This window comes from Lytechinus variegatus, chromosome 3, assembly GCF_018143015.1.
Source record: "Lytechinus variegatus isolate NC3 chromosome 3, Lvar_3.0, whole genome shotgun sequence".
Taxonomy (NCBI): Eukaryota; Metazoa; Echinodermata; class Echinoidea; order Temnopleuroida; family Toxopneustidae; genus Lytechinus; species Lytechinus variegatus.
Window position 1 is genome coordinate 65,643,206 of NC_054742.1, and position 15,767 is coordinate 65,658,972.

General features: G+C 36.5%; 1 protein-coding gene across 2 annotated transcripts; it reads right to left on the reverse strand.

Annotated features, from left to right (window-relative positions):
• Positions 1 to 516: 516 nt before the first annotated feature.
• On the reverse strand, positions 517 to 12,260 carry LOC121411697. Of its 2 annotated transcripts, none has more exons than XM_041604526.1 (9): positions 12,073 to 12,260; positions 10,384 to 10,832; positions 9,971 to 10,146; positions 6,356 to 6,481; positions 4,817 to 5,159; positions 3,911 to 4,133; positions 2,391 to 2,487; positions 1,649 to 1,699; positions 517 to 1,227 (listed from the first exon to the last, which is right to left on the reverse strand). In XM_041604526.1, the coding sequence occupies exons 2-9, from the start codon at positions 10,793 to 10,795 to the stop codon at positions 796 to 798; spliced, it is 1,860 nt and encodes a 619-aa protein (XP_041460460.1). In that variant the 5' UTR covers positions 10,796 to 10,832; positions 12,073 to 12,260; the 3' UTR covers positions 517 to 795. The 2 variants fall into 2 exon arrangements, with proteins under 2 accessions (XP_041460460.1, XP_041460461.1); XM_041604527.1 differs by having other exon boundaries at positions 12,054 to 12,260.
• Between the last annotated feature and the right edge of the window lie 3,507 nt (positions 12,261 to 15,767).

Below are 15,767 nucleotides of genomic sequence, written 5' to 3' on the forward strand. Positions count from 1 at the left end.
CGTTTCGGACAGGTTGACTGTCCGTCGAAAAGTCGAGTCTCTCTACTACTCATCATCTCTACTCGCCGACTCAAGCCACCATCTCCTCATCAGCTCTACTACTCAAGCTGTTCTCACTCAACATTCCTTCTGGTTTACAGTCCTTTTCAGGACTATTTTCAAGAAAGAATACTCTATTCTCAAATCTCCACTTTCTCGCCTATCCACTTCTTCTCTTCTTCTATCCACTGTTTCTATAACACTCCACATGGTGTACCGTAAACCACATCAGCAATTGTACATGCCACCATGCAAACCTTCAAACAACATCCATTCTCTGTCTATACTCTTTATGCACTGTAAATAAGCTCATTGCTACGTGTGGTCGTATCTCTCTTCATTTCATTGTAATTTTTTGTTGAATGATTATGCTGTTATAATCTTCATAAATACCTAATTACAAAAAACAATTTGTAGATTAGGTTACATCTGGGCCCCGTTGCATAAAACTCTAACCGGAGTTTTTTCAGGTAAAAATCTCCGGTTAGAGTTAAAACTGCGGTAAAAACTAATTAACCGTGTTTTGTCTGTTGCACCGGTTTCTTCCAGTTCATTTCCATAAAAAAACTCTGGTTAATTTTACCTTAGCTCTCAAAATCTCGACAGTGATGAGATGCAACATATAATCCTCATGATTTTCTAAATTATGTTTTTAACCAAACCACTAATAGGCGTGACTGTAGTTTTTGATGAAAATGAATTTTATCAAACATACACACACACCTGCGCCTACACACTCCCCCCAAAATTAACTCATCAACAAACTGAAGAAGGTCTGCACATTTTCTGGACCTCTATCGTCAGTTTAAGGGCATGGAGCCGCGTCATCTGTAGCTCGATCATGTGAGTCTCTTCCATAGCCACTAGCAGCGCACCGTTGACGCCATTCTCGCGAAAGATGTCGACGTACTTCTCAAAGCCGTGCAGAATCAAGAACTTCCCGACCTCCTGAACAGAGCAGTCCCTAAGCTGGTTTCTACTGGAAGTAGGTGGTGGCAATGCTGATGGTGACCTAACAGGCGGGAGTGGAGGAGGAATCTGGTAGTCATAAGCATCTGTGTCCGTGTAGTATGCGCCAATGTTATGCTGGTGTGAGCCCTGACGAAATGGCGGTAGATTTGGTTTGCTTCCACTTCGTAAAGTCGAAGCCAAAGTGTTTTTCAATTCGCTGACTTTATGTTCAAGGTTCTGGAAGAGTATAGAAATATCATCCGAGTTAGCTTTGCGCCAAAGCTAGTCTCATAAGTTTGATCATTTTATACCCTTGTCATGATTGGAGACATATGGTTAATTAATGTACAATTTGAAAATGCTCTATGTTTAGATGCTCTTTAATACTGAAAATCTGGACTATTTTTATGCCTAAAACAGATGACTGCGCAAGGGACTGAGTTAGCTTTCATGTTATCTTTTTTTCTATTATTGCAGTCCCACGGTCCCATTGCATTACTTCATGTGTTTGAAGTATATTAGTGCAAATATTGTTTCAGACAAAACTACTGCATGTATTTATTATAGTAATGTTTGACGTTAAGATATAATTTATAAAAATGACTTAGTGAATAATTTGACAAAAGTATTAAGAAATACAGTATAAATTTCATGATACCTTGCATTTTGTTTTCCATGCTTTTGAAGCCGCTTCCTGTTTTTTCAATTCCTGTAAAATTTGAAAATTGGAAAAGATAAAAGCAAAACGATTATTAAATAACATAACATGTTGAGATTAACAATCCACGGGATACATGGTATATGCGATACGTAACACTTGCCATTGTAGATCCAACGTTGATGATTTTATCGACATTGTTCCAAAACACAATGATGGTTCTATAAAAGCTTTTGAAATATGTTCTATTTCTTGGACTGTGTTTTTCTTGCTTTAAGTTTGTTGAAACTTTCGATGTCACACTTTTTTTCATTTTAGATATATTTTCTTCAAATTAACTCGTTGAGGGAAAACTTGAAGTACATTTATTTACAAAAATAATCACAATGTAATATTTGACCTTTTATGCAATATTATTATATTGGTTTCGTCACGTTTCATGAAACCACTTTTAAAGTTATTTTGACGAAAAATGGCATAAGCTATTGAAATTCTTTCATGTTATTGATTTAATGAAATCAAACTGTTATCCCTGTTAAATTATTTCTTATAATTCTCCTCATCTTATGAACACTTTTACAAGACACGCAGCAGAATCAAAATGAATGCCTTATAAATATAGGCGTCATTTAGATAAACTAAACTTTGAAAACATGTCTGTTTATCAAATGTATCAAATATCCCCAAAGAGTATATGATTCGGAAATTAATGGCATAATAAAAAAAAGAATGTTTTTACTACCTTTTCTTTCTTGGTGAGTATATCTCTGACAGCAACCATTGCTTCTTTAGATATGCTTTTCATAACAGGGTTAGATGGGTCGGGTACGGTTTCATAACTTTATTAAGATAAAAAATAATAAAGAATCATCAGTTTATTTACATTATTTAAAATTGACGTACAGTACATCAACGGTTAAAACAAACCTCAAACCAAGTTATACCAGTAAAAGTTACTGGTAAACCATTTTGAACCGGTTAAAATAACCAGAAATATTTCCAAAAAAATAAAACCACTTTTACCGGTTAAATTATCTGGAAAAGTATCAAGAACCAGGTAAAACAATGGTGACATCCGCCAGGTAAACAAAAACTATTGAAAACGATTTAAAACAACCCTAAAACAAAGGTAAACAGGTAGAACTTACCGATTAACCATTTTAAACCGGTAAAAATAACATTAAACACTTAAAAACATTTTAAACAGTAAAAAGAGAACATTTAAAAGCGGTAGAAAAATATCATAATAATCATACCTAGTTTTATCTTTTTATATTGGGACTACACGGTTACTATAAGTACTATGGGCTGATATTGATAAGTTGAATCATAAACCAAATCATATTCTCCAGGTAGTTTTTAAGAGAAGTTTTATGAACCAGGTGCCCGTAACATAAAACTGAGCAATCAACGGATAACATATTTTTTACGATTAATTGCATTGATTACAGTATACGATTAATCGTGGAAATCAAATGTACGATTAATCACTGAACTCTGTGTTATGGGGCCCAGGCTGTTCGTAAGCTGTTCGTAAAGTTATAGTCCACATTTAATGATATTTTTTTATAGCGCTTGCTTAGTACATCTGCACGACCAGTGGCGTACCTAGGATTTTCCAAAGGGCAGACAAAACCAACCGCCAAAAAATTTGACAAGCCAAAAAAAGTATTTCAAGCTCGTCAGGGGGGGGGCAGGGATACGTCCTTTGCATGGGTTGAGGCTCGTCAGGGGGGCTGCCCCCCCCCCCGTAGGTACGCTAAAAGTCAGCACAACGTGTCTAAGCGCGTTACAGATATATTATTACCCCGGTCATCGGATTCAATCAGCCATTCCCGCACACAATGTATGCACATCATCCACTCCCTGAGGAGTATTCCGGTCAGTCGCCGGACAAGCTACATCGACCATTTTGCACCTGGGTCGAGAATGGCAAAGTGTGGATTAACGCCTTGCCAAAAGCGTTAATCCATACCGCGGTGGGTTTCGAACACACGACCCTCTGTTTACAAGGCGAGAGTCAGAAACACTTCACCACGGCTCCTCAATATTTCATTATTATGCACCGTACGACTGGTACCATTTACTATGCTGTTTATGGTTATGCACGACTGAAACATTATTCTCAGGTACAAAGTCAGCTACATAGAGATATATCAGCATAGTAAATGGTAACCAGTCGTGCGTAAAGCCTTTCGATTACGAAGTTTTATCAAACGACTCCTTGAAGCCATTGTTCTACCTTGATAAGTCCGAACTTACTCATCGGAATCCGAATCAGCATCGATGCCGAACGAAGATCGAGAATCGGGACTAACCGGTGACAGTCCTCCCGGAGGACGAGGAGGTAACCGAGGAGCCCCATCCAAAGATTGCCGAGGTCTATCCGAAGAGTGAGGATATACCGGCGGTGGGTCTGGAGATAATGCTGCTGCCTTTGTGTTAAGACCTGATAGTAATGGCTCGTCTTCAGTGGCCCAATGTTCTGATTTCAGTCAATAAAACGAATAAGAATACATAGAACCATGATTATTGAGTATGGTGATTGAAATTCGAGTTTATAACTCGACATTTTTTCAAAGCCTACCTACTACTAATCATTAAAAAAAGGGAGATTTAAATACCAATGGAGAGATACTACGAAGACATCAAACTGTGGTTGTTTGTGAAAACTGCTTATGAATACAATTTTTTTTTAGAAGTAGTTTTATGAACATTATTTTTTTCTATTGATCATAATTATTTATCGTTTGTACAGTGTTTAGTACATACCTAAATAAATCATTCTCAAATTAATGACAGTACAGTAAGTTGACATGTTCATATCTATGTTAGAGAGCAGCGACTACGCAAACAATAGGAAATTAATCCAAATATTTGCATTAATTTAGTTCATGTAAATTACAGTATTTACTACACTCTAAAAAGTATTGGGTAAAATGATCTATGAGGGTAGTTGTGCGTCCAACCAACATTGGGCATTTTTATTTATCCAGTGTGATGAAAATGTTGCCAATTCTAGATTAATTGTTGCTTATATTTTAACCTTACTGGACGATATGCTTCCCGCAATGGGTAAAATACTGCCCCAAATTGGTTGGACATTCAAATACCCTTGTGCAGGTTAAAATTTTATCTAATTTTTTGTGCAGTGTATCAGAGCCTGACCTTTCACACTTGCCATATGGGCTGCCTGCACCAATTTGAGTACTTCCGGGGCAGTCCTCATAGATTTTGGCAGTTCCATCTGCGTCGGATCTACCAATCCCCAACTGGTGTTCACAAGGGGATACATGACTGGCAACATGTCCAAGATGTGTTTCTGTGAATCTGTTAATGGCTCGTGGGTGAACTTGATGGGCGTAGTCACAGGTATGGAGTAAATAGTGGGATCATTTGGCCTCGTCGCTACGACGTGTTTATCATGGGATAACTTCAACAGCTGGAATACTTGCTTCGGTTTCAACCTTTGCGGAGAGAGATCTTCTGAATCAGCTGGTAAACGGACTCTCTTTGTGAGGTGATAAGAGGTGAAAGTTGGAACGCTCAGTGATTGCAGTTAGTGTTCTTCATGAACTGATTCCAGGGCCCCGTAGCACAAAGGTTAGCGATCAACCGCTACATGAAATGGCGTATCACGACCATCCTTGCATGTGCATTTTTGCTCCGCAAACTAACAAGGAACCAATCAGAATTGCTCTTTCAAATTAGAGATTAATCGCTAACCTATGTGTTACGGGGCCCAGGTTGATAAAGATATTAAAAAGCTTTAATCCATGAAGATCTCTCTTCATACGCTTTCTCTTGCACCCACAGCACCAAACATATTTGTTGAGTCCCTGAAAATATTTGGTATCGCTCTCGTTTGAATATTCAATTTTCTATAGATAATTTGGGGGAAATGCTTGTATTGCAAATAAAGGAGGAGCAATGACTAAATTTGTTGAGAAGCAGTATCGTAATCCGAAACCAAATCGATATATAATAGTTCGGTATGTGGCAAGGTATGTATTTTTATGTATATAATAAAGTCTATGATGATATGAAACCAGTCAAATAGGAAGTTTTTGCACAGCGATGAAGAACGCCTCTAAGAACATAGAAAATGTATTGTATAATGTCCTTCATAACCAAGAGCAACCAAGAAACCTTTGGTGAATTAAAATTGGTAAAATTCAGTGGACCCCTCCATTCTTCTCATGATATTTATTTATGTTGATTTAATCATATTGCTTATATTGATTTAAATTTGACATGCATGTTAATTTATATTTAAATCACTTATTGAATATGTATATCATTTATTCAATGTTGAATTTCGTTCATGCTTTTATTTAAATTGAATTAATTCATCTTGTATTTTATTTGTATTATGTTTAAGAATAAAAATAAACTGAATTGAAGTGAATTTAATCAAAACAGCAGTTTCATCCTGGACTGTGGACAAGGGACTTATTGGCATTTTTCCGTCAGCTCCGAAAGTTAGAACGAACCTGCTATTCCGGTTTTCGACCACCATGACACCATGACAAAAAACAGCCCTCCCAGCTGTCCTTTGTCATTTGATGGGCATTTTCAATACATTTTCTGAGTTCTTGAATTCTTTTTGCGTCATCGTTCCGAAAACTCGCTATCGTCATGGTTGGTGAGGGAAACAGACCACTAACAAAGCCAACTGTTGAATAAATAACAGTTCTGTTTGTCTACCTGAGGGAACCTGTGGTCCTTGAGTTCTGTCATGCGATGATGCTCTGGAAACAACATCGTTGTAAAGGTAGAGTTCATGGCCTTTGAGTACCTAATTTTTGCTGACCCACATGTTCCAACCAAGAGCTGTTAAAAGAAAATACATGAATATGTTATAGTGGACTTCATTGAAAAAAGAATCTCCATTTCACTCATGTGCACAAACTGTACAGAGATGGGGACATCACGCATCAATGATGTGCTCCTCGGTCCTCTCGACACCGTTCATTACCAAGTTTGGAGATAAATACATAGGCGGCGGAAGCGGAGGGATGTGTCCCCCCCCCCCTAAATTTGAGACGGGGGGCGATCCCCCTAAATGTTTTCCAGATTACTTTTTTTTCTTTTTTTTGCTTGTCAATTTTGTTTCCTGCGTGCCCCTAGAATTTTGGTTGATACCCCTTTTTTTTGCTTGTCACAAAATTTTGGTCGTCCCCCCTAAAATTTTTATCTTCCGCCGCCAATCTACCTGCCGAATGTAGGGATTATACGAATGCTACGATCCATAATGATTTTGGGAAGCTTCGAATACTTTTTCATGAATGTCATAGAAAGCTTTATGGTCGTCAGGGAATCGCGTTTATGCAGTGTGTATCATTATGTACAGGACTTATAAAAGGAACTTAATTCAATAATACATATCAACTTCCAGGCTACATGTATTATGAAAGAGGAAATTCCAGTATGTGTACCACTAACGTAATGCGGAACTGAGCAATGTTTGTTCAATGCTATGACGTTTAGTAGATATGAAAGATTATTATTCCTTTTAGAAGTATTGCTGAAACTGAAAACATTCAATATTTGTTTAGACCCACTTCTCTATATACTAAAATTAGTAAGGTTCATGTAGATCTGCACATAAAAACTCGCTCTGTACAATGTATGCCTCATAAGGTGTTGTAAATGTCTGTAAATACTTCAGCAATAAACAAGCATTAAACCAACCTAATATTTGTATGCCGTGAGAAAACAAAATGCGATTAAGAAATTCATAGATACATATATTTCATATACTACCTAGATGAATCATGTATAGATTCAGTTACACCCCCCCCCCCCGAATTATCAGAATAACACAACAATATGATAATGACAATAAAAATGAGGATGAATGATACAAAATAGAATCACTGAAAACTAATCTTCAATATGATCTCTTTAAAGAAACAATTGAGAAAATCAGCCTAGCCTATTTTTCTATTTTGGAATAATATTAAAAAGCAGACATGACAATGAATAGATGTATTATGCTTTATTTTATTTTGTTATTTTTTTTTTTGGGGGGGGGGGGCTGAACGGAATGTACAAGCTTTGTTTGTAAATCTTGATACAAGGATGGAAACTATCCTCGTACACAGGTAATGATTTAATACCCCCCCCCCTCCCCTATTCATACGTATTAGCAAATCGTGATGGATAGTGCTTCCCAACACCATGGCCCCATCATAAAGAGTTGATATGATGATATAATTATCACCTTTCATTAATTTGAATAGATAACCAAAAAGCAAGATTTTCACTGTTGTCATGGTAGTTCACATTCTAACAAGTCTTGTTCTCATAACAACTTTTTTAATGAAATGAAACCCAATTGTGATAGTTCACGTGCAAGTCTGATTGTTTCTTTATCGCAAGTGGTCTTTGATCTCCGATCGCAACTTGTTACCTCTCGTAAACGATAGAGATATGGATAACAAGTCACGTATTAGCTGTGTAAAAAAAATTTTGTTAATTTCTACGATTAATTTAATGTATTATCAATCTTAAGAAATCAGCCCCACTATTAATTACTTAGCTTTATAATTCATGTTAAACTGCGCTGAAAGATGTTACAGTAATTTATCATGGCTGGATATAACTGGGCGGAGCTTACACAAATTGTCTTCAACCACCAGTCGGGTGTGAAGTGTATGTGCGTCCTGGGGAGCGTTTCATGAAGGGACTTGTCGGACGTTTTATCCGACAAGTCCCATTTTATCCGACAGTTACTATAGTAACAGTACCTCTCAGCCAATCAGAATCAAGGAAAGATGTCAGATCTGACAACTTGTCGGACAAAAATGTTGATGAAACGGTCCCCTGGTGTGTGTGGATGTTTGTGGTAAGGTAGTGTGCGTTTTGTTAGAGGTGTGAGTGTTGTGTTGGCAGGGGTGTGAGCGTGTGTGTGTGTGTATGCGTGTGTGTATATGTGTGTTATTATTATTACTTATTGTTATTAGTTTATTTGAGGGGTTATATCACTTGGTCTAGCAGGAACAGTTGGTCAAACTCTATGATCGTCTAATACCATACGAGCTAAACCCATTTACTCTAGACAGTTTGGTCTAACTTCCACTTGGCCTAATGTATAGGACTTGGTCGAATATAATTGGTCGATATAATTGCCGAATCGTCGAATAGCCTAATGGTCTAATCGCGTTTTCGTCTAAATCCCAAATATATATTTCCAGTCTGTTACTTGAATTGACCAAGTAGTGTTGGACCAATTAGATATTAGACCAAATTAGACGGAATGGTAAATAGGCAAAATAGCAATTAGAACGAAAGGTAAACTGGTTGTAGAAAAAAAAGAACTAGACCATGTATAGGATGAGATTACACGGCCATTAGTCAAATCGGGTTTAGACCAACTGACAATTTACCTTTGGGGAGGCTAATATAGATAACAGCAGCAGAGCCCGTGGAAAATTATGTTTTTATCCACATGGTCTAACAACACTTTTGACTAATTCTCCGTTTTTCTAATAACACATGGGCTTAATCTATTTAGTCTAATTTGCAATTGGTCTAATATATTATACTTGGTCTCATTCTCAAATAGTCTAATAGTCAAATAGTCTCATTGCACTTGCAACCCTACATGACAATGTTAACGATGAGGAACCAATATGCTACCTATCGGTATTGACGATAACCGTCTCGATGACGCCTGTTGTAATCTATTGTAAGTACAGTGGTTATAGCTTGCGAACTGATCAGCCACAGTGATTGATAGCTATATCAATCCCGAATGATGATAACTCTGGAAAGCGCTCCAACTCTTCAAAAATTTTATGCAAATGCTCGAGCATCTTTGAAATAATTTTTTGCTTTATCCCAGTAGTGGCAATTGCTTGAGTAGTGATAACCACAAAGACAATTGACACTACAATGTAGGTGATAAGTACTGTATTTTGAAAGTCAAAATGACCGCTACAGGCCCCATCAGGCTACAGGCCCCAATGCGAATGGGGACAAATGATTTTAACAGATTTGGGCTTTTGTATAGGACTTGACTAAATGGTATTGTATGAGTGAAATATTGTCTGGAAACATAATTACTAACGAAATATATCATATCATCTAAAATTTAGGTGATAAAAATGTTATATTTCAAAATTCAAAATGTCCGCCATATGCCTTCTTGTGCAAATTATCTGTCCTCATTCAAATTGTACATAATACAATAAGGGGCCATGGCGGCCATTTTCCATTTCAGAATGCAGCATTTATCACCTTAATTGCACCAGATATGATATACCTCGTTAAGAACCATGGTTATAGACAATATGTGACCGGTAATAGAATACACACCTTACCACGCTCAGGATCACGTTCTATTCCTTTGATTTCTATGATGTCTCCTACCACCTGATCTTCATTATCTTCATCAGAGTAGAAGGCTTCTACGACTCGAACAGCAGGAGGAAGGGGACTGGCTTTTAAGAGCTCCTCGGTACCGTTATACTCTTTATCATCAAACTGAGGATCTGTGTGTTTTTTGAGAATTCACATGAAACATTTTAAAAAGTGGAATGGTTCGACGTTGGAGCGATTTTAAAAAAGAAAAACTATTATTTGACAAAAGCACGATTTACAGGGGGCTCAAAACATCGGGACGACGCCACTAAGCGCTTTACAGATATTTTCAGATCCTGGCTAGCCTGCACACATAGTACACACTCTCGCCACTCCCTGGGGAGTATTCCCAAAACAGTTCCACTTACCAAGAGGAAGAATTTCATACTTCTGTCCTGCGTGGACTGGCAGTCGGACATCATTTCCCCCAGATGTTGTGGCATGCACGGTAGGGTTATCGGTGATGAAATGAAGCAAGAAAGTTTCACCTCTTCTGAAATGCCCGTGAGCAACTGGGTTGTTTCGTACCATGAAGGATTCGGTAATCGAGATCAGTTGGGGTAATTTCACTCGACACAGGAACGCCGCTAGGTCACTCTTTTTCTCGTGAGGGGGTAGGTCAAGAGTAAGTGCCTGCGGGAAGTCCTCTGGTTTTGGCGGTCCTCGGGGTGTGATCACTATTGGAGATGGTGGCTTCTTCTTATCTTTGTGGGCGGCGGACCTCTGGACATCTTTGGTACCTGTAATATTTATTTTCTGAAACGATATTGTTCCCGACATCTTCTGCTTATTTGTAGGCTACCACGAAGATTTTCACCTGGAATAGACATAAGATGAAACAGTGAAAAACAAATGGTCCATAAATTCCATAGAGAAAGGGGGGGGGGGGGCAATCCTGTCATCGCTGTACACATGGGTGACCATTGTCACTTATTCTTTTTTCATGCTTATTATTACTGCTGTTACTAACTTGTTATTACATTATTTCATTGCTTTCCCCCATTAATTATACCAATGATAGGTAAATATAATGATTATGTTTGTGATTCTAAAACCAATCATAAAACTCATAAATTAAAAGAAATAAGAAAAAAAAACTTTTAAAAGTGTAGAGTTTCTAGTAATGGCGCATTTACCCAAAAAAGGAGAAAAAGATAATGAATGACATGCATGTGTCGTTGAAGAAAAAAAATTGTCTTTAAAGAACCGATGAAATTTGTGTTTTTGGAATATATACATTTGCATACACGGTATTTGTATCCATATTGGTCTATAGGTGTTAAAAAAGAACGTATAAATATTTAACAAATTCGCACCCAAAACTTTACCATTGTAGGTCAAAATCGAGGATAAGGCCTACCCCGTTGCGCCATGCAGACGTGTCGCTGGAGTCATTTTTTTATTCACCACCTAGCTTTACAGTTCACGTTTATGAATATTCACAAAAGGTGTAGATTTCGATGGAATATGGTTTATTTGGAAATCTGAGGTGTTAAAATAAAAATAGCTTCGGGCCTATCGTGATGCGGAAAACTTATCCTAATTATGGAATGTAAGAAACAAAACAAGAACTAAACAAAAATAAGATGTCTGAAGCATTAAAAACAGGTTACTGTATACACACTCATGAATATATTTTCCTTAACCGCAGTATGTTGTTAATGTACCGCATATTATTTTGTCCTGTAACCACTCTTCAAATGTAATAAGCTTTATTTATGTTTTTTTTAATTGTTATTAGTATTCAGGAACTTAAATAAAGATTGGGTACATTTGAAGAGTGGTTAAAGGACAAATGTACTAAGCTTTATTTATGTTTTTATTGTTATTAGTATTCAGGAACTTAAATAAAGATTGGGTACATTTGAAGAGTGGTTAAAGGACAAATATACGGTACATTTACAACATACAGATGTGAATTATGATATTGACGGATTACCAAAAGCAAGACAATTATTCAGGGTAATCACAGGATATACCCAGCCTTCCTACAATCAATAATTAGCCATGTACACTTAATGAACGATTCAAAACTCGCCTTTTCTGTGAATACCTACCAGATCCTTTTGTTCAACAGGCTTTATTTTCCTTCACGACATGTATGATGAACCCAGAGAATCATGTTCATTCAACTGTTGACTTGGAATCACATTTTATATCGTAACACAATATTCAGACGGGGCATTATTTATCTTTTCTACATTCGCACTTTGCCCTCAAAGATTCAAGTTGATTCTTTATACTTCAGTGACATTTGCTTTAGGGCGGCCGCACGACTAGTTGAAAACAGCCGTTTTAACATGTTTTTGTAATTGCTACATAAAGGTAGTTTGAATGAAAATGAATAAAACGGCTGTTTTCGACTCGCTGTATGGCCGTCGTAGAGCAAATGTGACTGAGGTGTAAGCATATCTGTGAAGCACTTAGTGACATCATTCGGATGTATTAAGCGAAACGGATTATCATTATTAGTATTGACATGGACTTATTACAAATGTAATAGGTCCATTGTATTGATAAAATAATGCATAAGTTTGAATGCTTCTGGTGTTAGAAGAGAGCCTAATTTCTGTTTCCATTTCGTTGCCCGTTAGGTTGGTCGTATCCCTCCCTTCTTTCCTGTTGTTGCGGGGGGGGGGTTGGGGTCGGTGTAACTCACTTGTTTTAAAGGCAATGTTTATCGATCTGTCATCATGTCTGTTATGATGTATTAAAAAAGGTGTTTCGTAATGATTATTAATGATATACCACTGATCCCCGTACTACTAATTCTGGATTATAGTGGATAAAAAATTCCCCTGTCTTATTTCTTCCATACCATCGTATTATGCTGATAGTAATTGCATATCACTATCATTTCCAAGTTCTATAATCTTTGGATAAAAACTCTTGAACATGTGTGGAAACTAGATTAGAAAGACTGACAATACAATTATTTAAAATAATGCTTGAATTCCGATAATTTCATAAAATGAAGATTTTTCACAGGCTAGAGGTATACTCCGTTTTGTTGACAATCAGTCATACATAACGTTTTTGCTAACGATGCAATAGCTACGGTATACTATAGGGAATCTTTGAATCATATATGTTTAATGGAGGTGTCATGGCCGTGGTCTAAGGCGCCTGATAGACACGTGAAAGTCCGGGGTTCGATCTCGGCCGTGGAACCTATGTCCGTGAGCAAGAAGTTGATTCCACATTGCTCTGTTATCCTACATTCAAATAAATGAAAATGCTGTACGCATTCTTTGTAACTATGTGTGGACTTGTTTGTGTTTAAAAAGAAATGTTGAATTAAATAATGTAAATACAATCATTATTTCAAATAGACCTTACTTTGATATCACTTGACCATTTTCTATGATTCATGTATCAAACCAGAGAACATATAATGAACTTGTTGAATATATGTGATTTTTCTTTTTGGAATTTAGATACCTTGACAAGTGACTCTTTCATGTCTTTGGTATCTTTTTTTTTCAATTTGGTTCCACTCACTCATGCGTAAACGAAAAGTTCTCTTCTATACCAGGTAAAAGAGGAAGGTCTAAACTTTACAATGATTATAGGTCATTTTTTCTATTGATTTTGTACTAAGTTATTCATTCATTCATATGAACATCTATTTTCTTTCATTTTCACAAAATATCATTTTCATTGTAATCTGTATAGAATCATTTGTCATAAAAATATAAATATACAAGATTTTTGTTAATTGCGAAGTTCCCTAAAATCCCAATCTTGTGACCGGATACACCTGTAACACAAATACAATACGAGAAAAAAAAGGGACCAATCATCAGTAATTCTCGATTTCGTTTTTTTTTATGGGACGAACTGTATAAATAGGCGTACTGTCTATGCGGGAATCAATCCATGCGCTGGACTCTGAACTAATCAAAGTAATCTATTTATTCTGAATATATAGATATCCTAGGCCAATTAAGCACTTTTGACACATTCATATAGGTTTCGTGCTGAACAGATTATGCAGGTATTCCTTTTGAAACCTTTACATGCAGTTCCATCGCAGCTCGAGTTGCATGTCTACGACTATGTTTCCCTGTAAGCCACCCCCTTTCTTTTTTATATTCTTAAAATGAGTAGTTTTTATTGACAACTTCAATTCATATACAAAATAAAATATATATAACAAATAGAACTTTGATGTCTTTACAAATACCTTGACAACTCATAAATTTAACATCATTTTTGTTTCATGTATGTTAAAGTAAAACAAAAAAGTCACATATCTTCTAATACATAATTATAAATAACATTGATGATAATTATACGCATCAAGAAGAAACTTCTACAGTAAATTAAACATATTGAATTTTTTTCAGTGTCAAATAAAAAAAATAATAAATCATTAAAACCTAAACGAATTGAAGCCATCAGCATATATATTTTTTTAAACCCATCACCTTTCTCTCTCTCTCTCTATCGATCTATATATCTCCTCAAACCCTGATACATTCTCTTTCTATTACATGTACTTTCGTTCTTTTGATTATGCTCCCTTTCTCTTTATACCTCTGTGGAGTGTAATTATCACCTGTATAGGGCCCGTGTTTGGACCACCTTTCGAGAAGGAAGAGGTCCAGATATATAATTTAAGAGTTTTATAATAGAGGCAAATCTAGCAGAAATTAAATTTGGAAGTTTTTAAGCTGCATGCCTCTTATTGGGTCCGGTCATTATATCACGGGATTCCCGTCGACCCGTAGCAAGATTAAGGGTGGGATTGTGTAAAACAAATCTTTTAAAAAGTGGTTATATAAGAATTAGATTGGATATTACTCCTTCAGATTAGGTTATTAGAAAGTAATGATTAAGCCTTCTTGGACTCATGGGAACTTTAATATTCCTAGCAATATCCCGAGTGCAAAGTTTCGGGGTACTCTTGGCTGCTTAATACATTATTTCAGGAAGTGAAATGTATAGGATGATGAAAAATATGGGAATGGTGTCACTGTCAACAATTATTCTGGAGTGCTTGTTTTAGTTCAAATTACATTTTGATATTTGAGCCGACCGAGAAATATTCATAGGCGTGCGATCATGATAACCAGCGGCAAAGATTATAAAGAATATATCATTCTGTTTTCAAACGCCCTTCTGGTATCGATTGCATTTGGATTAGTAAAGCTTACAGTGCGTACCGTACAACACAAAATCAATCATTATTTTGGCAGACAGCTTAACTTGTTGAAAAGATGCATAACACACACAGTTCAAATGTTTTAATTATTTTTTATTGGCATAAGGTACACACGAGAAATTGGAAGATGATGACGTTTTAGTGTTAACGTGAAGTGGTGCAAACATGTGTACTGCTTAAAAATCGAAAAAAAAACGTATTAGTACTAGAAGAAGTAGCAGAAGTTGTTAGTAGTGGTAGTAGTAGTAGTAGTAGTAGTAGAAGTAGTAGTAGTAGTAGTACTAAAGTACATGTAATAGTAGTAGAAGAGTAGAATTAGTAGTCAGTGTTAACAGATCTTGATTAGGAGGGGGTTCCATGCCAGCCTATGTATACGGTGTGTGTGAGGGTGGATGTGTGTGTATACATATGTACATGTATATATGGATAAATTTTGATATATCGGAAATAAAAAGTAGTAGAACTACTACTACTAGTAGTAGTAGTAGTAGTAGTAGTAGTAGTAGAGGAAATGGTGTTGGTGTTAGTGGTAGTCTTAGTTGTTGTTGGTGGTCATGGTGGTGGTGACAATGGTTGCCAGAGTAT